This window comes from Molothrus aeneus, chromosome 1, assembly GCF_037042795.1.
Source record: "Molothrus aeneus isolate 106 chromosome 1, BPBGC_Maene_1.0, whole genome shotgun sequence".
Taxonomy (NCBI): Eukaryota; Metazoa; Chordata; class Aves; order Passeriformes; family Icteridae; genus Molothrus; species Molothrus aeneus.
In genome coordinates, this window is record NC_089646.1 from 126,484,965 (window position 1) to 126,511,343 (window position 26,379).

General features: G+C 42.8%; 1 protein-coding gene across 2 annotated transcripts in view; it reads left to right on the plus strand.

Annotated features, from left to right (window-relative positions):
- The first annotated feature begins 23,908 nt into the window (after window positions 1–23,908).
- RSPO2 (R-spondin 2) overlaps window positions 23,909–26,379 on the plus strand; it is a 104,208-nt gene continuing 101,737 nt past the window's right edge. For both annotated transcript variants that reach the window (XM_066547464.1, XM_066547471.1), the window contains exon 1: window positions 23,909–24,158. In XM_066547464.1, coding sequence (XP_066403561.1) covers window positions 24,065–24,158 — 94 coding nt within the window. In that variant the 5' untranslated portion in view covers window positions 23,909–24,064. The remainder of the gene's footprint in view (window positions 24,159–26,379) is intronic.

Here is a 26,379-nt window from a genome sequence, read left to right on the forward strand (position 1 = left end):
CTTCTGTACTTCCATGTTTTTGTTTGTTACAGGGAGAAGCATGGAAAAGGCACTTGCAGCCAGTATGTTCTGTGAAACCTAACGTAATCTACATGTAGAATAATTTGAGTAGACTTCTTGTGTTGATGCTTCAGAATTTTTACTGTTTGAAATCAAATTTTTAATCTTGCCCGGTGTTGTAAACTTTCTGGAGTATTTTTGGTTGGGAGGGAGGATTACAAAAGGCCTGACAAGTGAGCTGCGTATGGTTTAAAACTTTCATTCTGAAATTTGAAGTTCTTAAGATCAATGATGCAAATATAAGAGCAAAACTCTAGTTCGACTATTGGATTTTGGAGGGGGTAAGTTTCTGGGGTTTTCAACTACTGTTTCACACTTGCCTGGATTTCCTTAGTACCTTTGCACTGCAGAATATGCCTCAGTATCTTTAAGAGAAATCACAGATCCTTTTTCTGAGTTCTGTCAGGTATAGTGACTGATCATTGAGGTGAGTGTAGATGTTGGAAAGGAAGAGGCATTATCACTGCATACAGTTTTGTGTTTAAGGTTGAGGGAAACACCAATGATTCATCTTGAGCTTGTTCCAGCTGTGTGCCTGTTTCCCTCTTAACTCCTTGAGTTCTGGGATTCATCTATGTGTGTAAAGTTGTTTCAGCTTGCAGCACTGCTGCTTACTGTCTGGAATTACATGTTGCCTGGGAAAGGAGAAACAGTGTAGTGATGTTCAGCCTTAAGGCTAAGACCGGTTTTTACTGTTGTTATTACTGGGTAGATTCACAACAAGACAAGTCTTCAAGCTGCATGGAGACAGGATCAGTGGCAATGGACACAAATTAAAACATGGGAAAAATCCAGTTAGATTTAAGTGGGAATAACAAAATATTGTTTTATTACCTAAAAGATCATGAGGCACTAGAAGCAGTCCCCAGAAAGGATATGCAGTCTCCTCCTCTGGATTTACTAAGTACCTCAGCACCCTGATAGACCTAAACCTGCTTTGAGGAGGGAGTTGGGTTCTGGCCTTCAAAGGTCCCTTCCTTGGCTGAGCAACTGGAATTTAAGAAGCGGTGGCAATAAGCAGTTAAAAGTAGATTGCTGCTGGTCTGTAACCATGGTCCAAGAAAGCTTGTCTGCAGCACAAGGATTCACTTTATGTATAACATTGGTTCCTAGGATGGGGATGAGGAGTCTGAAACACAGCTGAAGTTAACAGGTTGCTTTTGGAGAGCAGTTTCATAAGGCTGAGCATGCTCTATGCCAAGTTCCTTATTCCCCAAGTTTTCTATCAAGGGATTGATTAAATTGCAATCGGTAGATTCACTCTATATTGTTACAGCCCCAAAGCAGTCACTTTAGAACAATCCAGATTGTGTAATAGCCATGTTCCCTGTTAACACAATCATAGAAGTGCAGTTGTGTAATAATTAAAGAATTTTTAAATGAGATAAAATTGGAATGTTTCTTTGTAAACAACGAGGAAAGGACCCACATGCAGTTTTTCTTTTGACTGAAAGAATTAAAAGTACAGATTTAAAATAATCTCATCCCAGAAGTGAGATACTGTGTTAGTGAGATACTCTGTGTTTTGGACCCTTCAAGTACCAGCTGTGTAGGCACAGAAAAGGTACATGCAGATTGTAGAGCTACTGAAATGCTTGGTAACTTTGTGTCATGTCAGTTCCATGAAGTGTTTAGGCTTGAGAGTGTTCTCTAAGTTTGAAAACCTGAAAGCAAAACTTCGGTTCAAAATTATAAGAATACCTTCTGTAAAAGTACTGAGCAACAAAATACCTGTCATCTCTAGCCTTTAATTCTTGCACTGCCATGGCGCTGTATGTGTCAGAGGGTCTCCCATTAAAGATTTCAGTCCAGCTCACAAACCCCAACACTTTTATGACTGACATTCACTAAAGAAACAATCATTACTCTTTTGTTAGGTCCTTAGGAAGCTCAAAGGGTGGAGTTTATTCAATTTGTGGATGTAAAACTTGCTTTGTGGGTTGATTCTGTGGGTTTTGTTTTTTTTTTGTTTTGGGTTTTTTGTTGTTGTTTGTTTGGGTTTTTTTGAGGGTGGCAGGCTAGGAGTTTATTGGTTTTATTTTTAGTACTTCTGTCAGTACCCCTCATCTCTTCTTAGAAGTTTAAAAAATGTTCTTGTCCCTCTTTAAAACAAAAAATGAAACAGAAGGGTGGTTGTATAGTTGGAGAGTGGTGCATGTGTTCTGAAACCCACCTGCTGCTACACATATGAAGTAATGTTTCTAAAAATCATTCTTGTAAATTGATAGATTTCACTTGGTTTCAATGGCTGAAAGGGAAATGCTTCCTTCATTCAAAATGTTGCTATGAAGGACATTGGTTCCAGGTACCTCTTGGTGGAGTAAATCCACTGTGCTTTCAGCAGCCCAGTAAGAATTCAGTCCACTCATTTTCTGTATGTCCCAATGCTGCTGTTCAGAGAGGAAAGCTTGGCTGAATCTAAATCTCCAAGGACAAACCCTATCATGGGCTCTCCTGATGGTGCTGCAACAGCCCTCAGCTCTGCCAGCAGTCACCCGAGGGTTTTTCATGTGGCTGAACGTGTGCTTGGCTGGGACTGTCCCTGTGGTTATGGAGAATGTGCTGCCTTCCCTGCCTGGCAATCTGGGACTCCTTCACAAGGAACTGAGTTATGATTGAATTACACAGTCAGGGGACGGTAGAAAGGGGAAGGCAAAGTTTATTCTCAGGCAGAGGGTGATGCTGGCCAGAGCGTGAGTTTGCAGTAGGTTGGCAGTAGATGAAGCTTTCTTCAAGCACGACAATTGCAAATTCTGTCATAACTTTCCATTGACTAAGCTTTAGCAATCTCATTAGTAGCAATATTTTATAAACATCCCAGAATAGTTCTCTAAATTACATGAAGATAAGGTCTACTTCGTCTCTTGTTTTGGCATTGCTTTTACAAAAAAATATTTGTAGTAACTGCTAAAAGATTTGCAAAGGGGAGAGGAAGACTGTTTTAAGACTTTCTTCTCTTTCCTTTAGGTTTTGGAATGGTGAAGGGTGAAAGAGAAATTTTGTACTTCTGCTCCAAGGACTCTTTTAAAATCAAGATTTTTTTTTTTTCCCATAAACTTGTTGAGCAGCTACAATGTTATAATATCAAGTTTTCCCTCTTTTGGAGACTATAAAGATTGTTGTTTTCCCTCTAAGCAACTGTAACATGTAAAGCTATGACTGTCTGGGGGTTAAAATATTTCATCTATCCTATTTAGAGAAGATGTGTTGCCATATTTGTAATTATTTTAATAAAATTTTAATAGTTTCAATAAGTGTCTTCTCAATTCCCATTGTACAAATGCCATCAGAAATTAAGCTTGCAAAAGCCATTCAAGGATCTTTAACGGGAGGGTTGTGGTAAGGCAACAGTGCTGCTTCTGGTAGAGAGCTCCTTTTATAGCAGGTGAGAGTGGAAGAGCTGCATGAGGGACTTCCATGCTTCCCTGCAATTGTTTATGTAACCTGTAATATCCAGGAGAGAAGCAAAATCAGATGAGTGTAAGCTGTACATTAAAATAAAAGCTTAAACTAAATCCCACCTGCAGCTTGGAAAGGCAGACATATTTTCTACTCCAAGTCGTCACTAGGTTTAATAGCCTAAGACTCTGTTGTGCCAACAAAGAGCACTGGCTGCTGGAATTGTTGTGAGTCACAACGGGGAATGAGCAAACGTAGGAGATCAATAGAAAATGCCAAGAGCACAGAGGGGCTGAAAAGCGGACTTGGCTTTCCTTGATCATTTTGTAACTCAGCAGAGGATTTGGTTGTATGAACTATCTTTGTAAATAAACAAGATGGCAACAGGTAGGAGCCTTCCTCTGTAGAACGAGATTTCCGAGGCCTGTGGATAACAGCAGGGTGAGGTGATTAGCACCGAGAATTGGCTACCCAGGAACTTTGGGAGGTGCATGTGAGCTCCCTGCAGCTGGATTCATGAATGGGGTGTCCTTAGAAAGGATGGCAACTGGCGCTAGAAGCCAAATTGTGAAACAAATTCCTTGCCATGTATGAGTAGCCAGCTGATTACTTGCATCATGCAACCCTGACTAAATAAAGTGTAAAGATGTGAAAATACAAATCTGCATGCCTCCTAATGAATACTTTCATTTTCTGTGAGAATGAGTAATGCTTTGCCAAGACCAAAACCACCACTGATGTACAGCTCTCCAAAAACACAGCTCTCCATTAATTGTTCGCTCAGAGGATGGCTATGGTTTCTTAGCAGCCTGGGCAAAGGAATAGGCCACATAACCACATCTTCCTTGACTTCACATCACACAGCAGAAGTAGTTTCTTTGTTTCTTGATCAGTGCATCCTCAGTGATAGGAGGATATTTTGAATGAAGGGTATGTGTAATCCATATCTCTCCTTGTAAAAAAGTAGGCTGCATGGTAGCAGACCAGACCAGGCATGGCAGGCCTCACCCATCTGCCCTGTGCCAGTAGAAAAATCTAAACTTCTCCGTCCACTGTGTCCCAAAGTATCTTCAGTGTGAGGGGTTTGTGTTCATATGTGCACTATGGCCACTGAACAAAGCTGAGCTTTAGCAAGCGGTGAAATGATAATGCAGTATATACATTCCTCAGCTTAAGGCATTTAAAGGGTATATGAATTAGACTATTGTCATGTTGGATCTCATCTTCCTGGAGCTAACCAACCCTGAATATGCTAAGTTGGCAATGAGGAGAAATTTTAATGCAAAGAACATAAAAGTTTAAGCTTGTTTCAGTAGGTTGAACTTGTTGCAGTGAACATCTACTGTAAATACAAGAATTTGCCTTAAAAAAATGAGGTGCTTGTGAGAGCTTGCACACACTGCAGTAGAATCTGGAAAGGTGCTGAGCATGCTGCTCAGCTCCAGCTGCCTTGGCTGAAGTGGCCACAGGCTGGAAACTGCACTGTGTGAGTTTGTAAGAGTTGGGAACATGCAGATGATATTGCTCTTATAAGGACCCTGGGCAGGGCATGTAAAAACAATTGTTTAAGGCAATTATCTTTTTATACCCATGTTGAGAAGGCTAAATTGTGTTCCTGCAGAGATCAGAAGTGGTGGTATTTAAGGAAATATTGTGCTGTGCCAAAGAGCCATTGTAAAGAACATGTAAAAGTATTCACCTTGTGACTGAACAGTGAGGCTGCCTGTAGAAGGATCAAAATTTTACATATGGACAGAGATTTCTTGTTTAATCTCATGGCAAAGAAATGTATGCTTTATGTCCCCTCTTAGGAATTAGAAGTCAAAGTAATTTGGAGTTTTGGGGTGTAAATTATTTCTGTATGTTTTCATATTTTACAGTAGAGCCCACAGAAATGCATTGTGGTATTCGATAATAATTGCATAATTTAGGTATTTTTCCCTATTTCTTCTGCTTTAAGGTGCATTTTTCCTCCTATGATGCCAGATTGAGGTATTTTTGAAGAGACAAAAGGTGATGACATTTAGACAGTAATAGTTTTTCCTACATCAAGCTGCAGTTCCTCCTTCTCACTTATACAAACCTTGTGTTGTATGATTTCCTCGATGAAACAACCCTTTTCCCAATGAATTTAAATGAAGAAATTTTGTTTGCACTACAGGAGATTTTAAAGTTTGCTCAGTGTAAAGAACAGAGAACAACCTGTTTGTTTCTTTTCCATAGGTTTATTTTTGATCTAACTAGTACTATTTGTTTGGTGCTGTGCCTTCCTTACTGCATATGTTGGGAGAGGCTTATTTCAAATTCATTTCTTCCCTGTTCCACACTTCATATTGCCTTATAAATCTCCCTGAAGGATCTGAAACTCGCTCAGGGCAGCTTCCAAAGCTTTGAAAACACTTATTGGAAATTATTAGTAGTAAAAATATAATCCAATATTTTATATGATTTGAACATAAAGCAAATGTTACCCAGAATGGGAAATGTCAGATAATTTCTGTGAGTTCCAGGAGGTTCAAATTAGGTTAAAAATAACAAGAACACTCATCTATTTTGGCTTTCAACAAGGTTAGATATTAGTTTCCTGGACAAATTCAATGAGTATTTTCAACAAATATAGAGTTGAAACTATAATTACACATCTTAAAGGTACTAATAATTTGCAGTTTCCCCGCCAAGTAAACAGAATTTAGGAGAGGTCAAGCACTTGTGATCATTGAGTTGTTACTGGTACAGCCAACTCTAGATTGAGGAACTTAATTTAGACAGCCACATAATTTCAAATTTTGGCTACATTTAGTGGAGTGCTATTGGAGCCTTTTGGATCAAAGGTGTCTTGTGTCAATAAAACAGTGAAGGAATATCCCTGATGTGAAATGAGCTTTCCATTTTGACTTCACTCAATCCTCATCCCCCCAGAAACTATCCAACTGCATCTTGTGTATATAATTAATCTGTCAATTCTCTCAAAAACGAGAGCTTATGTTACTTGGAGGGCCTTCATGCCAATTCCAAAATGAAAAGCAATACATGCTGCCAATGTAGCAATTGCCTGCTGGCTTATTGAATTTCTTTCTTCACTCCTACTTACCACCAAAACCAACTCAAGGAAAAAAAAATCTCCCTAAAAAGCTTGTTAGAAGTCAACAGAACTGAAAGCTGATAAAATACTAAGTGTTTTCCTGGGGTGAAAAAAAGGAAAAATTAGATATTAAATATTATTAATAAGCTATCGTGTGTATGCTTTGCTCTTGAATAGAACCAGACTCAGCAGGACTGTTGTATGTGTAGGCAGAGGGAGCCACAAAGAGATACATGTGGTGTTAGTTTAAGGCCACATATTCCAGTACCTCACCATGTTCTCTTTATCTTCACTTCCCCTACAGCTTCTGAGCTGGTCCCATGGAGAGAAATAACACAGCCCTCCCCTTCCCTCTTTCTGTTAGTGCTGCACTTGTGAGGAAAAAAAGAGGATATAAGGGATATCCATCAGCTGGCAGATTCCATCTAGGTAACGAGTGGCATCCATCCATTAGTTAAATATCTGTGATGCAGGAACCATCAACTCAACATCACCAGTTCTGGAGAAGCAGGGAATTTGAGATGTGGTGTTTTCATCCTGTGGGTTTTTCCATCTGTATTGTTTTCAAACTGAGGAATTATTATGGACCCATATAAGGGAGTAAAGATAAAGGATGTGAAGGGAAGTCATGGGAGAAGCCTCTACTCCAGAAGAGTGTTTGAAAAGTTTGTCTAAAGAAACAGGAGAATGCAAAAGGAGGAGGAGCCTGAGGAAAGTACAAGGACAGTGTGAAACAACATAGGGCATGTTATGAAAGAGAAAAGAAGCTGTCATGTAAGAGGAATCAAAAAGTACTAGGCAAAGTTAGGAAGAAATTAGAACAGAGATATAGACAAGATAAAAATTCCAGATAGCCATGAATATCGGGGAGCAGTATTAAATTTGCATCAGTGCATGGGGCACATTGGCCAGTGACATTGGTTGAAATGTAATTTCTAAATATTTGTTGGTGTTAGTGGTAATAGCTGGGACATAAAACCTGGAAAAAACATGGTGAGAAAAGAAAGAGGATGAAACATGCTCTGCTGTTTGTCTCTTAATTTTATCTCTTTTCTGTGTATTGGCTCATTAGGTATCCCGCCTGTCTGCCAAGAGAGAAACCATTTTGGATTTGCATAGTTGTAGCCATATGGGGAAAAGATACAGTGTTCTCCCTGAAAAAAATTGTTTTCTCTCTAATGTTAGATAAGATATTTTGGACACACCATGCTGTTTGCATAGAAATATTACAGTTGAGGATTTTCATGGCAGAAACAGAAATGGAATAATAAACTTGAGGGAAGTAGTCTGGTTGGCAGCTTATTGGAGGTTTTGGTTAGTATTTATGACAATCCAAAGGCTTCTAGTACCACAAGCATCTTTCTTTTCTTTTTGGTTTATTTGTGATGAGAGAAGAATGACAGAAAAGATCCAATTTTAAATTTCCAACATATTTATATTTTTCTCTTGTGTTTGGAATGGTGATTTATTAAGTGACAGGGAAGAAGACTTGCCTCTGGGGGAATGGCACACTGCAGCTCTTGCTATGCACTGGACAAAGCTTCCAAGCTCTAATTTGCACAGGAGCTCTTATACAAAATGCTACAAATAAATAACATAATGTGGGGATGGCTGAGAGCAACAAGTCACTGCAGTCCAAACCTCCCTGAGCTAGAGAAGATTGGCTGAAGGATCCTGTGTTTCAGCAAGGGATAGAAGGCTTCTCATGTTGGGGCAGCCTGCCAGCAACCTTAAGAATCAATTTATTATTGCTAGACTGATCTAAAATGAGTATAAAAGTTTCCAGAGCGTAGTTGTTCCAAGCACTATAGGTGGCTTGTCTGTCTTGATGCTGTCAAAGGGCCTGGAATATGGAACTAGAAATGTTACTGCTGTGTTAGTCAGAAGCTTCCAACTCCAGACCTGCTTTCAAGATCCTTCCACATGGTGTTTCCAGATGCATCTGTCAAACTTATAAATGGAAAAGGTATAAAGTTCACTGAAAAATGAGGACCTTAAGCCTATTCTTTACATTCTTCTGCCCCTAAAAAATTTAGTAAATAGCCTTAGGCTACCTCGTAAAGATATAAATAGCAATGAGGATGCTATGTCACAGGACTTGGTGCAGAAGAAGAATCCCAGGAAGGCCTGGGTGGTCCCAGCAGGTGTGCACAGCCCATGGTGAATCCCAAACCACTGGTGCTCTGCTTGCACCTCTCTGCTGGCTTACCCTTGGAGTTTCACTTTCAGAAAAGGTTTAATCTGTGTGTTAAAAATCCCCTAAACTATAGCAATGTTGAGATTGCCCTGTAAATATCAGAAAGTAAGGATGGGCTATATTCCTACATCAGTATTGCCCTAGGCACTCTGTGTGTTCCCAAAATTGTCTTGCTTTCAGGTGAACAGCACAGCTGTCTGTACTTCTGTATCTGGCATCAAGTCTGTGACAGGTTTCCTGCAGTCTTTACTCAGATCTTCTAAAACTGAGAGAATGGTGTTTTATAATTTTTTGTTTCAACAATAGTCACTGATAAAGAAAGCAGAAGGAAGAGATGTAATAGTTTGCAGAAAAGGTTATGTTAGTCTCATGGGCAGAAATGTATAAGAACACAGTATTCAACCACCTTTCTTTAGCCAGGTAGTGGGATTGCAATTAGTGGGGAATATCTTTGAAAACCATTGCTCCATCTGTCATCACCCCACTGAATCAGTGATAGAAAATCACTTCATTTTCAGGTGCCTACATCCAAAATTTAAACCTGCTATGCCTTCTACAGCTGCAATCTAACCCTTGAGACTTCTGAATTCCCCAAAACGCTAAATGCCCAATTTCATACATGCAGGCTGAACTTTGCAGGAGCTGAAGTTGTGTTCCTTTTCCTGAAGTCCATCCTACCTGGTGGGCATTCTCTGAGATCTGTCCTATCAGGAAGACAAACCAAGAAGAGGGATTTGTCAGCTGTATAGCCTGAGTGCATACCCAGGGCATTTAACACCAGGCTTACATCCCTCTTTTTCCTGATTTTAAAACAAGGATTTGAACCTCAGCATCTCACCTCTCACTAGGAGGCTTTTCCGGTTTTGCAATTCCTAAATTATTTTTGGGTCAGGTCTACCCCAGGAAGTTTGATAATTGCTCCCATATAATCAATGTTTAAGTGCTTTTTTCAAAGCAAACCAGCTACATGTAAGAAAAAGAAACAATCTATTGTTTGGGAATCCAGTAAGCCCAAAACAAATGCTTTCTATACCTTGTATACAATATGATGCAGTTTATGGAAAGGTTTTGGTATAACGAAAACTCTCCAGCGGTGTAAACAAAGTGGATTTATATTAACTAAGGTATCAACTAGTGATATCTGACAGATAAGAGATATCTGCAACAGGAATTGTTCTTAGCAAAGCTCTGATAATTGCTTACTTCAGGTGGTTTACTCAAAGGGTGGCTTTCTTCTACTGCTTATTTGAACAAGTTACAAAGTATTGCAGGATTTTTTTTGTCTACTGTCTCACACTGAACATGTATGATATATATAGTTTGGGTTTTAACATATATTTTTTTACTAAAAATACTAAGTTTTTTTTCATTAGCTACTCTGATATGTTTTCTCTATTAACATACTACTTGCTTTTATGAAAAACTCTCCCCTTACAGAGCATCTTGCTGGAAGTTTGAAAAAGCAAATAATGGAAATTATTATGGTGTGTGTATTGCAGAGTCAAATGGAAAAACAGTTGTTGACAATTTGGTATTGAATTAAACATGCTGCAGCTACCTCAGCCAAATCTCTCGCCTGGCGTAAACAACACCACCAGGTTAGATGTTAAAATAATATTTACAAAATAATTTTTATGGCCTCTGTTCTGCTGGATCTGGGATTGTACAATCGTGACAGTTTATCAGCCTCATTAGACTGTCCCCAACCAGGTTCAGATCTTTTGTCCTCAGGCTTCCTAAGCAGTCTCAGACCTGACTCCTCAAAACAAGTGTCCATCTCTCTTGGCCTTTCTGTGCCAGCTCAGAAGACCCACCACTCATTTTCCCAGTTAAGAGAGGCATGGACTTGCTGGAGTGAGCCCAGCAGAGTGGGACTAGAGCATTTCACTTGGAGAAGAGGCTGAGAAAGCTGGGACTGTCCAGTCTGGGAAGGGAAGGCACAGGGGGATCTTATATGTATAAATAAATACCTGGTGTGACAGGATGTAAAAGAGAAAGCTAATCTTCCCAGTGGAGTCTGGTGACAAGTTGAGAGGCTTGTGATTACAAACCTAAAAAACTACATTCAATCTGAACACAAAACCCCCACTTTTTTACTCTGAGTATGATCAAACACAGGTTGCCAAAATGTTCCTTGGACATAATCAAAAGCCATCTGGGCAACCAGCTGTTGCTAGACAAGCAGGGAGGTTGGAGCAGGTGACTTTCAGAGGTCTCTTCCAACCTCAGCCACCCTGCAATTCTGTGACAATTTCTTTGTACATGAGACCACTGAATGGAAATATGCCAGGACCAAACACTGCAATGCACCCAGATGGAATACCTATAACATGGCAGTGCAGCTGTGCTAGAGCTAAATCAGGCCCCAGAAATTGCTAGGAGTGTATTCTCCAAGGCTGGAATGACATGGGTCCAAGGTCTCCCCTAGTACAAACCATACACACAAGAACAATAGTTGGAAATGTACAAAATACATTTCTCCCAGCAATTTCAATATGTTTGTGGCCAGGATCTGGCACAGGACAGGACAGGGCTGAGTTCTAATGCAGGTCTGAAAGAAAGCTTGGTTTGATGGGTCCTCTGAAGATGGAGTAGTTTCTTGGGTCTGATGTGAACATCTGAGTCATAGCCTGAGCATAAACATGAGTGGAAGAAGTCCTGGAGGAATCCTCTTCATTAAAGGATTCATTCATTTTGTATTTTACAGGTGCAAAGGGCTTTTTTTGAGCAAAACGTTTTTCAGGAAAAAAATTTAATGTAAGAATGATATATGGCTAGAGAGAGTGAGAAAAACATCAGTGGAATGGAAAAATCTGCTCTAAGTCTTGCCAAGACTTTTACGCTTATACTCTGTTGCTGCTACTGCCACTGGTAAGTATTATTTTCTACCTTTTCTCCCCGTAAACTCACATAAGCTTTTCAAAACTTCTTTCCATATTTAATAATGGCTGATTTTGCAGTTGTGAGCTGTGGTTTCCTTTGTTTTGGCAGCTGCTGGATGCCCTGCTGCTGGTTGGGCAAAAGCTCCTGCTCCTATCGCCTCCATGGATAATGCCATTTCCCTTTCTCCAGATGTCTTCCAAGCAGGCAGTGGTCATTTTGGATAAAAAGGTAGCAAGACAGTTTCCTCACAAAAATATATGATGATATATGTGATCCTATCATCCTGGTCTTAGACATCTTCTGTGTCCACTGCTTTTTGCATCCAAGCACAGAGAGAACTGAAATTTAAGAATTCAAATGCACCCACATAGCAGTCATTTCTTATTACAAAAAGAAGAGCATGGAGAAACCCACCTAGCTAGACTGGTTTTATGTGGTATTCCCTGTCTTCCTTTTCCATCCTCTTCCTACAGGTGATCGTAATTTAAGCATCAAACATCTCTCAAAAAAATCTGTAGCATTATGTGTGAATTATACGCTGAGGTAGCAAAGCAATATTCACACAGCCTTTCACAGAGCCACAGCCTCCTTGGCTGACCCAGCAAGAAGTTACTTGGCTGCATCAGTGTATCAAATGACATTAGAGAAGCAGATACCAACACAAAACTTTTTTTGCATGGGTTGCCTTTAACTTGGATGAGAGGACAGCTCAGTTTGAGGCACCTGAATGAGGCTCAGCAAACAGTGCTAGTGCTGGGCCACTTTTTGATCACAGTGATCACAGTCTCATCCTTGACTTGTGAAGGGCATTTTTTAGAAGTCATGAAATCATAGGTAGCTGTAAGCCAGTGATCCCCGCACCTCTGCTCCCATCACATGTGCTCAAAACCTGACACATGTTCCAAGGCATCACATGGAGCTACTGAGGAAACTGGGGAGCTGGGTTACAGTTGCTTGTCAGTGATGTTCTGATCAAAGATATTTGGGGGGCAGCAGTGTTCCTGCACCTCTCCAAAGAGCCACCATAAAGGAGATGCTGCTTTAACCAGTGAAGAGGGTTGAAAAATATAGTCACCATGTGCACTTACCTACAGCCATTTTGTCAAAGAACAGACCCAAATCGGCAATTTTCTTTTGAAAAAACCCTTGTTAGGTCATATCTCTCTTTGATACTGTCTCACACAGCTGGACAAACACATCATGTGATGGGTGAGCAACTGGCTCACAGGTTGGATACAAAGGGTTACAGTGAATGGAGTGACATCAGACTGGAGACCTGTCCCTAGTGGGTCTGCAGGGCTCCATCCTTGGGCCTGTGCTCTTCAACATCTTCATAAATTACTTGGGACTGGAAGGGACACTGAGTCAGTTCACAGACAATACAAAACTGGAAGGAGCTGTTGACTCCCATGAAGGCAGGGAGGCCCCACAGAGAGACCTCAACAAATTATAGAACCGGGCAGTCACCAACCACATGCAGTTCAACAACGGACAGTGCTGGATTCTGCAACTGGGATGCAACTCCAGATGTATGTACAGACTGGAGATTGAGATGCTGGAAAGCTGTGCCATGGAAAGGGACCTGGGGGTCCTGGTCAATGGCAAGTTGAACATGAGCCAGCAGTGCCAGGAGGGTCAAATGTGTCCTGTAGGGCATCAGGCACAGCATCACCAGCCAGGCAAGGGAGGGGATTGTCCTGCTCTGCTCTGAGCTGGGGCAGCCTCACCTCGAGTGCTGGGGGAGTTTTGGGTGCCACAATAAAAGACATTAAACTACTAGAGAGGACCCAAAGGAGGGCAACAAAGATGGTGAAAGGCCTTGAGGGGAAGCTGTAGGAGGAGCAGCTGAGGTCACTTGGTCTGTTCAATCTGGAGAAGAGTACATTGAGGAGACACCTCATTGTGGTTACAACTTCCTCATGAGGGGAAGAGGAGGGGCAGGCACTGTTCTCATCTCTATGGTGGCCTAGTCACAGGACCCAAGGGAATGGCCTGAAGCTGTGTCAGGGGAGGTTTAGGTTGGATATTAAAAAAGTTCTTCACCCAGAGAGTAGTTGGGCACTGAAACAGGCTCCCCAGGGGAGTGGCCACAGCACCAAGCCTGACAGAGTTCAAGAAAAGTTTGGACAGTGCTCTCAGGTACATAGTGTGACTTTTGGGGATGGTGCAGTGCAGGGCTGGGAGCTGGACTCAGTGATCCTTGTGGGTTCCTTCCAACACACCTTATTCTGTGATTCTGTGATTCTGTGATTCTGTGCAGGCATTTACAGGCTGAGCCATTCAGCTGAGGGGTGAGATATTGATACTCAAGAATGTCCTCAGCCTCAATGTACATTCAGATTCCACATCTACTGCTCCCCAGGCACTGGTAGCCGTGTTTCCCCAGCTGGAATCATCAAGAGATGCTTGATGGACAATGTTTGCAGACAGAGCTTGTCATGGGCTGATTGCTCCAAAGGCAATTTATAGCTGAAGGCTCTCAGCCCCCCATTCCAAGGTGGTTTTCTGTAGTGGGACATGTAATATTTTAGGCAGTAACTGATGAATGCAAACATAAATCTTTTGGGGGACAGAAAACATGGAGCCATGCATGGATCTTTCCTAGAATGTGTGCTTCTTTCTCCTGCTTCCTTCTAGTCTAACTAATCCTGATTTCCTGGGATTGTTTAGATCACTTCTTCCCCATTCTGCCTTCCACTACTAATTACTTAGGATACATTCAGAGATGTAGGTTTTGATATCATGAAGCAAATGGGAAATAGTCAGTTGTGTAGTGTTAGGGTACTGTTGCTGTCTAACAAATCATCACAGCTGTGTTTTGCAAGGACACCATTCCTGGATATTTTCTCAGAATGCCTCTGATAAACCACACTGGCAGGGCTAGGGGCATAGACTGAAAATAGTGATGCACATTTCATGTTTGTTTTGCAAATAAGGTTTGAGAATGCGTTTGCTGAAGAGGATCCCAGCCTTCCACATTTGCCAGTTGGAGGTAGAAGCAAAGTTTCCAGGATCTTTGAAATCAAGCTAAATGGTGCTATGGCATTTAAAACCTCCATCTGAGAAGTAAGCCAAGCTATATTTTATTTTATTTTATTTTATTTTATTTTATTTTATTTTATTTTATTTTATTTTATTTTATTTTATTTTATTTTATTTTTTTATTATTGGTTATTTCTATTTTGTATTTAGGTGCAGCACTTCAGGTAAAATTTAGTTGCAGGCATTCAAATATGTTCTTCAGGGATTTAGCTCCTGGTTTCTATCCCATATGTAGAAGGGGTATGAGACAAGCTACCTTATATTTCCCTAAGATTGAAAAAACATCTTAAGTTTTGAAGGTGACACTTTGTAAGGGGCCAGCAGTAGCACACCACAAATTCCCTTTTAAAAATCCCTTGCCTGAAACTGTCCCAGCTACATTGCTCTGCATCCCTCATGAGGAGGCAGATAAAATGTGGATTTTGATACTTCAACAATTGCTTACTGTGCAAGATGCTGTTCCCCAGAAGTACAAAACAGCAGGGAGTGGACTTGGGCCCAGGGATATTATTAGTTGTACTCACCAAGCCAGCTACAGTCAGAAAATATTCAGCTGCCAGCTGTGTGCCAAACCAGCACTGGGGTAAAAGAAGGTTTGGGACAGTCATGAGGGCATTGAAGATGATCAGTAGCTGTTTTTAGACTAAACCATGTGATTTGTAATATTCCCTTTGTTAATTTTCATGCTAGTTAAAAAAAATCCTAACTTAGTATTTTCCCCAAGGAGAGAAATTGACATTAAATAATGAAAATCAACACAGAGGTTCAGCTGATCTGAAAAGATCCCTCAAAGTGATGATAAAAAACTTCAGTATTGAGTTCAGGGAAAGGAGAGTGAAATATCTGCATTTGGCATGGCCTCACATACTCCTCTGCTTTAAAGGGCTCAGTGGACAGAGAAAAATGTCCAAAATAAAGTAGAAATGAAATCTCCTAGATTATCATATGTATTATTCTGCCAGTGCATAACTGAGTCCTTTAATACTTATTTAAGCCTTTCAGTCCCCAAGGAGCATGATTTATGGGCTTTCTGGGGATCATCAGAAGATAGGCATGGTTATAGGCTACAGCTCCTTACGTGCTGTGGTTCATGCTTTTGGCTCCAGCAGCCCTCTCAGCCCCTGGGGTGCTGTTGAAATGGCTGCCATCACAGTTTCTCTGCCCTATTCTCTAATTTAATTTTACTTTGAAGAATTGTTCTGAAGAATGATGACCTCAAATTTTCACTTTTCCCGCCTTATGGTTTATCTCTATTTTATTTTAAGAAAAGAAATCAATCTAATTTTGGTCCCACAAGATAGACATGGTACACTTCTCCAAAACTTGCAATGAAGTAAAAGCTGACATTCAGCTCCCATCATGACTGGCAGGGTATAAAGCTCAAACAAAACAATATTCTACAGTGGTTTATTGCACTTTTTTAAAATTAAAAGCTGTATTTTGTAGCTCTCACATTTTAAAAATATGTCTTCAGTTACATCTGTACAATTCCTCTGACAAAACTGAATGTAAACTCTTTTGTTGCCCTTTCACCAAGACCCTTGGTTTCTGTATAGGTATTTGTACAAGGCCGTGTAGGGGACTGGCACCCCAAGTGCACTGAGCTCATGCTCCCCTTTCCTATTCCTGTCACTATTTGCTCCTTCAGTGTAGGATCACCTACTGCTCCAGGCTCTCTCCTGAGCTGGGCTAAAGGAGGTGACAGTGTTTCAGAGAGAATGCTCATGAGTTCTTTTTTAATTTGTTTTCCTGAGCTGTTTGCTCAATATATAAGACAAGGAGTAAGCAATGATGTGACAGTGGAAAAGTATAATATTTTGCAGATTATAAAACTGTCTTGAACACGTTATTTTATTACTGGAGACAATTTTACTTTTGAAACTCGGTGTAGATTAACTACACAAATTTCAGGATTTTATCTAAGAATTCTCAACTGTCCAAAATTCTTTTTAAATTCCCTTCTTTATTATCATTTGGCAGAGATACTTCTTGTATATTCCAACAAGTATTGCAATCACTTTATTGCTAAATAGATATGCTGGAGAAAACATGCACTTACCATCACAACATTTAACACTTAGCCTTTATTAACATTAAATAGTAAATATCTCTAAATTATACTTGGAAGACATCTCCAAAGCCAGTTACTAAATTAGAAGGCTATTAAGAATGTTGAATACAAGGCTATTAAGATGTTGAATACAACATATATCTATGCTTGACAATGCTTCTGTTACAACAAAATAAGTCACAAATTCTGACATTTCAATAAAAAAGTTTCCATCATATCACTTTTCTCATTTTGAAAGCTACTTTTGATTGTCATTGCTTGTTGTGGTAACAATTCTGTGTTTACAGGTACACAATCATCTTTGCTGCCTTTCCTTCTGCAACCAACAGAAACAGTGGGAAAACAAACTAGACATTTCAAGATGATAGGGTTAGTGTCAGGGATATAATTTTTAAGAAATATCTTAAGTATTTTCTCCATTAGATGCACAAGTGATAAGGAAACAGAGGAAAAGCAAAGTAGAAATAAAAAGTAAACATACATTTAAAACAGAATAGATTATAAGTATATTTATAATTTTATACATATTTATTATACATATATATAATTCAATATATAAATATATATCTACAAACATATATATACATTCAGGTATAAGAGGGAGGTTATAGGAAGATGGGATTTGCAGAGAAAAGCAAAAGGGCAATAATTGCAACTTTCAATGAGGAAAGTTTTCTCTGGAGATATGGCAAAAATTTTCACTATGAGGATGGTCAAGCCCTGGAAGAAGTCACCCAGAGAACATGTGGAATCTTCCACCTTGAACTTTTTCAACCCTCAGCTAGATAAGGCTCTCAGTAACCTGACCTAACTTTGAAGTTAGCTCTGCTTTGAGCAAGAGATGATCTTCCATGGTCCCTTCCAAATTCAGCTACTCTATGATTTTTTGTAGGGAGGGAGAGGTGGGTTTCTATGCATATGAGAGATAAAGCAGTGATTGCACAAAGCTCAGGGTACATGATGTAAAATCTTTGTAAAAAAAACTATGCAAGTACCAGCTCACCATTTCATCTTTGCATTCCAGATCCTTGTGAAGCCATTTTGTTGAGGCCATATTAGAGCAAATTTAAACCCATATATGTGTGTTACAAACCTCCTCTGTAGCTATAGTGCCATGAAAAGCATTGAAAAACAGAAAGCCTGAACTTTGGTATACATTAATTTTTCAGTAATTTTCTGACCTATATGCTGGCAAACTAAAATCACCATTCACCAAAAGAAGTGGATTTTCTGCAGCTGCCAGGCTGGAATTTGAACTCTCACCTTCAGAATGCAGCATCCACACAGGACACTGGCTCTTGAACACTCCAAGAGAAATACTGTGTCCAAAGCTGGCAGGCAGGAACTGGTAGCGTGGTGCCAGTCCAAACTGGGAAAGGAGGATACACACCATTTAGAATATATTTTTCTTACTATTTTCTGTATTTCTTTCTTTTTTTTTTTCTTTTTTTTTCCAGAAAGAACTGAAAATTTTATTTGAGAGCTACTGAAGTTATTTTAGAGATGTTAACCCCTTTTCTACATATTTTCTTCTCTGAGCCCTTAATAAAAACATACAGCTTTGATGAATTGATGAATTTGTTCTTTAGGCAAAACACTCATGGACACTGTTGGAAGTTCTGCAAGAGCAAAGTCTGCACAAGGAGGTAAAAAATCCAGGAGTTTGATCATGTTTCAGAGAGGGAGAAGAGTCAGGAGGGTGACAGTGTTTCAGTCTCCCCAGGGTTTGGATGGAAGAGATGTGGGTGTCCAGAGGTGCACAGGGCAGTCCTCTCAGCCTGTTTTGGGAGCCCATGGCTTTTATGGGATTGACAGATCATGAAGGCTGGCAGGGACATTGGGGGTCCTGAGTACAACCCTTTGCTAAAAGCAAGTACAATCAGCAGAGAGGCCAGACCAGGCTGCTTAAGGCCTTGTTGTAGGAAGGAGAGTCCACAACTTGTCTGGCCAAACTGCTTCCAGTTCTTGTTCATCCTCAGAGGGAAAATTATTTTCTATTACACCCAGCACAAATCTCCCCTGTTTCAGAACACAACCACTGTCTCCTGTTCTTCTGTCCAGCACCTCCATAGGGATCCTGGCACTTCCTGCTCAGTAACCTCCTCATAGGTGTGGAAAGGAACTGTTTGGTCTCCTCTAAATCCTCTCCTTCAGGATTCTGGAAAACGCCCAGCTTCTTCAGCTCTCCTTCACAGGACTAGTCCTCCAGCCCCCAAACATTGTGGTTCTCCAACAGTCTTGCTCTGATTTGGGGAGACAATATTCCATTATTGTTATTATTATTTCAGTTGACATTTTGAAGAACAAATGAATTAAGTGTATTTTAAGAATTTAAAGAAGGTAAAAAATGACTTAGAAATAAAAAGTTTGAAGCTGGGTTGTATATATAAATATACTTCTTTTTGAAGGTTAGATATAAAGCTTGTCAGATTCGTTCATTTCTTTCACTGAAAATAAAGATATGACTTTTCTACTGCAATGTAAGGCTCCTAAGACTTACATGTTATTGCTGAGATTCTGGTCTTAGGAAAGATTATGACTTTCACATAGCAATGAGTTGCCCAGATATAAGAATATGGAGAAATTTCTTCTAAAGTAAACCTTAGTGTTGCTCATTTTGAGATGATGAAGTTAGAATACTTACAGATCAAATCTTAGGGAGCCAAATAAAGAATGGAAAGATTCAATTACAATTACTTTATATCACAAAAGCAGCAGTGCTTTGGCTGTAATACAGCTGAAATGTAGAAGTAAGATCTTTTACAGTCAGTGAAACCTCTGTGGAGCACAACACATAAAAATTAATTTTCTAGGAACTGAAATTTAGTTCTAGAAAATAATATGATTTCTGAACAGTGTGCAATGAATCATCTCAGCACTATTCAAATGCATTAATTTGGCTGCTAAGAGTTTTGACTGATCTATGTAAAATACACCTGTTCTTAGCTATCCCCATTGCTAAAGCTGTTGCCCAGACTGTCATCATCTGATATTTCAATCATTGCCACATCATCCACTTGGGCCTTGACTAAAGCATTCTCTCTATGACTGTTAATTGAACATGCTCAGATAATTTTCCCAGTTCCTGCCTGTGACAAAGCCAGCCTCAGAGTGAGTGCAGTGTTCACTAGAGCCACAGAACACAAGGTGCCATTGCCCTACACCCAATTCCTCTCTGGTACCTGATGTGAACCTGCAGAGACAGAGGTCTACCACGTCCTACAGAACTCATCCCAGCACTCTTCCTTCCTCTGATTTTTAAGCTCTTGGTGTCCCTGACTTTTTCCCCTCTGACTGTAAAAGTGTTCTGGGCTCTGCAGACTCTGGTTTGGCTTCCAGGCCACTGACACCACACTTTGACAGACATCAGTCATCTTTAGTGCCAGCAGGACACCTGTCATAAAGTCCTTTCATGCTTTTATTTCAGACTCTTCCAGAAGTGGAGCTGTGTTAGTGAGTAGATCCTGATATCACTGTTTGCAAAAAGGACTCCAAAACTCTAGAAAGCTGTTGTAGAGTCAAAGACACATAATTATGGGTTTGTAGACATGAAACAGTAAAGGAGATTAGTTCCTGGAGTCCTCACAAAAGTAAACACCTATGTTTGGTTTCCCCTTCTTGTACTTTGATATCTCTCTCCCTGGCATTAAAACTTGGGAGGATCTCTTGGGTGCTGGTATAATTCTTATTTCTGCATCAGAAAATCACAAGCACATACTCTAAAGATAGTGCTAGTGCAAAAAGTCTCACTTTTAGCTGTCTAGGGTACACAACATGTCACATGAAATCAGAGTGGGTACAAGGACTACACATCTTGGAGAGCTCCAGTTGATAGTAAACACATATGACTGAAATAAATTATGGCATCAGTTGCAATAAGTTTTACAGAAAAGTTTCATTGTGTAAGTAGATTGGGGAAAATAAAGACCATAAACCATATACACATGCCTTTTTTTGGCACTCTTTCCCTTTGCATCCACTCCAAACCCGCTTGGATACCACTGACACTGAGCTAGACTGACCTTGACTGACAGAGTTCTTAGATCTGTGTTAATTAGTTGACAGGTGACATCTTTGTAATTCTTAGATTATGACAACACTGAAAGATACTGGTGCTCTGCATAGCACAATGGAATCTCACACACTGTAACCCCATCACAACAGTTATATTTATATTTAATTTATTTATTTATAATAAATAAATACTTTGCATCAGAAAACACTCATATAATAGAATCATAAAATGGCTTGGATTGGAAGGGACTTTAAAGCACCTTGGCACCTTAGTTCCACCCTTCCTGCCATGAGCAGGGACACCTTCCTCTAGGACCAGGTTGCTCAGAGCTCTATCCAACCATTTCCAGGGAAGGGGCAGCCACAGCTTCTCCGGGCAATCTGTGCCAGCGTCTCACCACCCTCACAGTAAAAAATTTCTTCCTAATAACTAATATAGAACTACTCTCTTCCAGTTTGAAGACATCCCCCCTTGTGTCGCTACAGCCCCTTGTAAAAATTCTCTCTTTTCTTGTAGGCTCCCTTCAGGTATTGGAAGGCTGCAATTAGGTCACTCCAAAGCCTTCTCTCTTCCAGACTGAGTAATTCCAACTCTCTTGGGCTTTCCTGAAAAAGTGCTCCATCCCTCTAATCATCTTGGTGGCCTCTTCTCGACTCACTCCAACAGGTCCATGTCTTTTCTGTGCTGGGGACCCACAGCGTTCCAGCTGGGTTCTCATGAGAGCAGAGAAGAGGGATAAAATTGCCTCTGTTGACCTCCTGCCCACGCTGCTTTTGATGCAGCCCGGGACACGTTTGCCTTTCTGGGCTACAAGTGCTCATTGCTGTTGCTTGCCCACCCTCTCATCTGCCAGCACCCCAAGTCCTTCTTGGCAGGGCAGCTCTCGTATTGGCACTGGGGGTTGCCCCAGTCCAGGGGGCACATTGCACTTTGTCTTGTTAAATCTCATGAGATTCCCATGTGTCTGCTTATTGAGCTTTCCAGGTCCCTCTGGATGGATCCCATCCTTCAGGTGTGTCAACTGCATCACTCAGCTTGGTGTCTTCTGCAAAATTGCTGAGGATGAACTCAATCCCTACTGGAATGTGACTTTAAAAAATCTTGGTAATTTATACTAGTGATTAGACTTATGTAGTGCTACTATTCTACACTAGAAAAATAAAAAAAGGGTAGCACAGGGATTACAGAAATATCTGAGAACTTGGGAAATTCAGGACACAGTCTCATATGACCCTTTTGATTTTAGGCAAGTCATTTACCGTCTTTGTAAGCCAGTCTTCAGTATAGAAACTGATAATACTGATCCTTCTCTGCTCCAGAGGAATATTATACAATAAATGCACTCAAAAATTCTGAGGTCTCAGGATGGTATGGCAAACACCCTCCAGTCAGATTTCACTTATCTATGGTTAGACTGTTCGGGCCATGGATGAAAAACCAGCTTGGATCTAACACGGCATATTAGCTCAGGCACAGTGCCACATGAATGCAGCTATGCTCTTTCTAAGGCCAGCTCTGCTGTGGAAAGAGTACATCTGCTTTTGTGAGAACCTAGCTGGCTCCATCCCGAGGCAGCTCAGGTATTTCAGCACCAGAATTATTGGCGCAGGGTTTGGGGGGAGGGGGCAAGAAGGAGGAGCAGAAACACCCAGTGCAGACCTAGCCTGGATCCTGGATCTAGCTGGGTTTATTAGACCTGGCTTTGCACCAGCTGTACCAGATCCACGCTGCCTCCCAGCTTTTGCACCTGCTTCACAGAGCCCCGGGTCCAACGGGGCTCATTAGGTCAGGCACAACGGGATGAGAACCACAAGCAAAGAGTCACAGTCTGTCCATACCTGGCTGGGGAACAGGCTGTGAGTGAGGAGCAGAGAAATAAATGGCACAGTGTAGTGGATGTTATGAGGAATTAACAGATCTTCCTGTATCAAAACTAAATTCACTTGGAAACTCTTGGTTTCCCTCATTTCAGCCTTCCTTATCTGTACTATTGGGATTCTCATTTTACTAACTTTACAATACCTTTGCCAAGTAGAGATTTGGCAAGAAACAAGTACAAGTCACTTACTGAAGTCACACTTTAGGACTTCCAGAGCCATCTTGGCAAGACAATGAAAGTGGTGTTTCAAGGAAGAGACTTCGAAATGTGTGAGATCAGACTTTACGAAGTCAGAAACAAGGGGTGTGGGCAGAATAAATCAATCAAGGTCTTAAATCCAGGTTTGAAACACATAGTTAGCAAGAAGTAAAGAAAAGGGAAAGGAGAAATGAAAAAAAGAGAGAAAGAGCAGTACGAGAAGTGAGGAGGACTAGGTTTCCCCAGGCTGTAAGCAGGGCAGAGAAAGAGAAAGGACGAGGAGGCTTTGCGGGCAGAGGGAGAAGCCCGCCGAGGAAGAGCCTCCAGGCGAAAGCATCAGCGGCTCTCGGGCCGGCTGGCGTTAGGGCCCGGCGGAGGCGGGGGCGCGGGCCGGGGCGGGCGGCGCCAGGGCCGTGCGGCGGGAGGGCCGGGGCACGGCACCACCCACGTACCGGGCCCCGCGCCGCCGCCGCGCATCCCCGCGGAGCCCGCACGGCCCCGCCGCCCGCGCCCCCGCCTCGCCGCATAAAAGGAGCGGGCGGAGGCGGGCGGCCGGGGGCCCGGCGCGGACACCGCCTGCATGTGCCCGGGAGCCCCCGCCGCCCGCCCCGCCGAGCCCGCGTCCCGGCGGCCGCCGCCGGCCCGCGTGGGGCTGCCCCGCGGCGCGGAGCTGCGCTCGGGACCCGGCGGCGGGACGGGGCGGCCGCGGGGCCGCGCCGCGGGAGGTAGGGGGGGACGGCTTCGCCCCGCCGTGCCGCGACCTGAGCGCGTGTGGGCGGGGAGCGCCCCGCGCCGGGATAAATAGCGCTGTGCCCCGGCTGACAGCCCGTCCCGGGGAGCGCGGGGCCGGCGGCAGCGCTCGCCCGCCGCCGTGGGACGGGCTCGGGGCTCTCGGTGACTCCGCTCCGTGGTCCTGCTCCTGCCTCGGCACGGGCTGTGATTTTTCTCTGTCTGTCTGTCTGTCTGTTTGTTTTTGGGGCGAGCCAGAGCAGTGGAGGACCAGGAGAGCCCGGGTCCAAGCTTTTCACCTCTCTCTCCCCGCAGCACAGGGGAGATGCTGGAAGCGGCGGTGAGTTCGCAGCGCCCGAGAAGGGCGGCGAGAAGCGTGTAAACTCCTGCGGTCCCCAGCGGCAGCCGCTGCCCCGCGACCCTCCGCCGGCCCCTCCTCGCCCCGCACGCCGCCGGCCTCGCTGCCCCTCGTTGCCGCCGGAGGAGTCTGCCCACCCCAGCGGCCCAGGATGCAGTTTCGCCTCTTCTCCTTTGCCTTGGTCATCCTGAACTGCATGGATTACGGCCACTGCCAGCCCGGCCGCTGGAGACGCAGCAAAAGAGGTGAGTGGCGCCGGCGGCTCACCCGGGACGCCGGCCGGGGCAGCCCGCGGGGAAGGGCCGCTCTCGGCAGGTGAGCCGCGCTCCGGCTCCGCGGGCACCGGGCGGGCACGTGGGGCGGCAGCGGGGCCGAGCCGGGGGCGCGGGGCCGTGCCGGCCCGGCGAGCGCTCCGCGGGGCTGCTCGCCGCCGTCCTGTGCGGAGGTCGAGCCGGGAGCGGGAGGAGCGGCGTGGACGTGAGCTCCGATGGGAAGGGAGCGGCCGGAGCCCGGGGCAGCCGGGGACGAGAATGCCGAGCGGTAGGCGCACTGCCCTCGGCCCCCGCGGCGCGTCCTCCCCCGGGGCCGGTGGAGCCGGGGGGCAGGGGACATCGCTGATGCCGCCGTCGCTCCTGGTCCAGCGGCTCGCGGCTGCCGGGGATCGCTGTTAGCCCGCGCAGTTAGAGTCGCGTGTCCACGGGACGGACTTGGAAGCTGCTTTCCGTGGACGTTTCCGAGGCAGAAAGGCGGCTTCTCCCCTCCATCCTCCGGTGCCGCCGTGCCGCTCCCGCGGGGCTTGGCCGCCGGGAGAGCCGCGGCGGCGGAGAGCACCGCGCCGTGCCCAGCGCCCGGGGCAGGTCTGTGCCGCCAGCTTTGCTGAAAACGTGCAGAGCCCTTTGAGGAAAAGACATAAACGGTGCGTTGGGGCTTCATCGGTTTCCCTAAACGCTGATGTCGGGATGCCGGAGCTTTGAGCCGGAGCGGTGCAATATGCCAGTACAGCTCCCGTGTGGACGGAGAGGTTACTGCAGCGCCTTCCGGCTGGCAGCCTGGCCATGGCTTCGTCTGTTTCTTTTTTACTTTTTTTTTTTTTTCTTTTAGTGATGGGGAGGTTCACCTTATTAAAAATGTTTCATTATCCACATATTCTGAATTATTATTTTCTATCCTTTTTGCTGTTATTTTCTCGGCCATGCATCCTCTTCACATTTCTAAAGTTTGCTGAAAATCAGGTGGCTCCAGCTGCTGAGAAATTTCTGAAAGAATTGCACTCTTAGTGGTATTATTTGGAAGGGGAGGGACTTAACATCTCCAGTGTTAAGCTGCTACAAATAGTAATAAAACTGTGCGAAGAAAATAGTTTGCACTTTTGTGCATATATCTCTTTCAGAGTAGGTGCAAATATGCAAATAAAATTGTAAGGCAGTTTGGTTTTGATGGTTTCCAGAGTTTAATTTATGTGTGTGTGGCTAAAACGATAGCAGTCCTTTAAAGTGACCAGACTATCTGTCCTAACAAAGGGTATACTGTGTCTTTAATTAAATGTGGAACTACTTAGAGTGCTGGCTAGACAGCGGAGGGTGATAGTGGTATTTCTGCTTTACAACAGAGCTTAAGGGCTGCATTGTGGGAGTACTGAAATGAATAGACATCTAACTCAAGTTGTGTGAATTGTCCTCTTACAAAAACTTAAGCTGGTTTTAATTGATCTCATGTTCACTGATTGATCCTAGACCAATTGTTGTGCTTGTTGAACAGCTGGCTTTTCCAAAGGAGATTGATTTAAATTAGTTTTTAGTTTAATTATTGGATAAATACGATCAGTATTGACAGTTGACTTACTGGCTCTATTTTGTGCTATCACCTATGGGTTTTGTTTTGGGCTTTGAAGAATGCAGTCTTTTTCAGTTAATAAGTATAAAGAAGTAAGCATAGCTAGTTCTAAGCACTGAAAGCACAATCTAAGAATGTATTCAAATTATAATAGGTATTTGCCATGACACATCCAGTCTGAAGTAATGCTTTCGTACAGGACTCAGAATTCCAATAATTTCACAATTTTTCCATATCCCATCTGCAAATAATCAGGCAGTCACTGTGGGGTACTGGCAGTTAAAAGTTCTCTGGCATTCTGTTTTGTCTGTTACATGATCTCAGATGCTCCATAATATCGTTTTCTTAATGAAATACAATTTTTGGCATAGATTAAGTCTCATGTGTGGTAGGAATCAATTACATTCAGTCTGGAATTATGGGCAAATATCATGTGTAGCTGATTTTTTTAAAGCAGCTAAATGTACAATAAACTTTAAGTGTATATGCCTGTATTGGCGTTTGCTTGGATTTGTTGCTGGTGCAGAATACTCCAGTAAAGAAGACTTAAGTAAAACCGAGGAGATGTTCCCAGGATTCCTCATTCACCATCTGCTTGCAACCCTTTCCCAAATCAAGGCTTGCAACACTGTA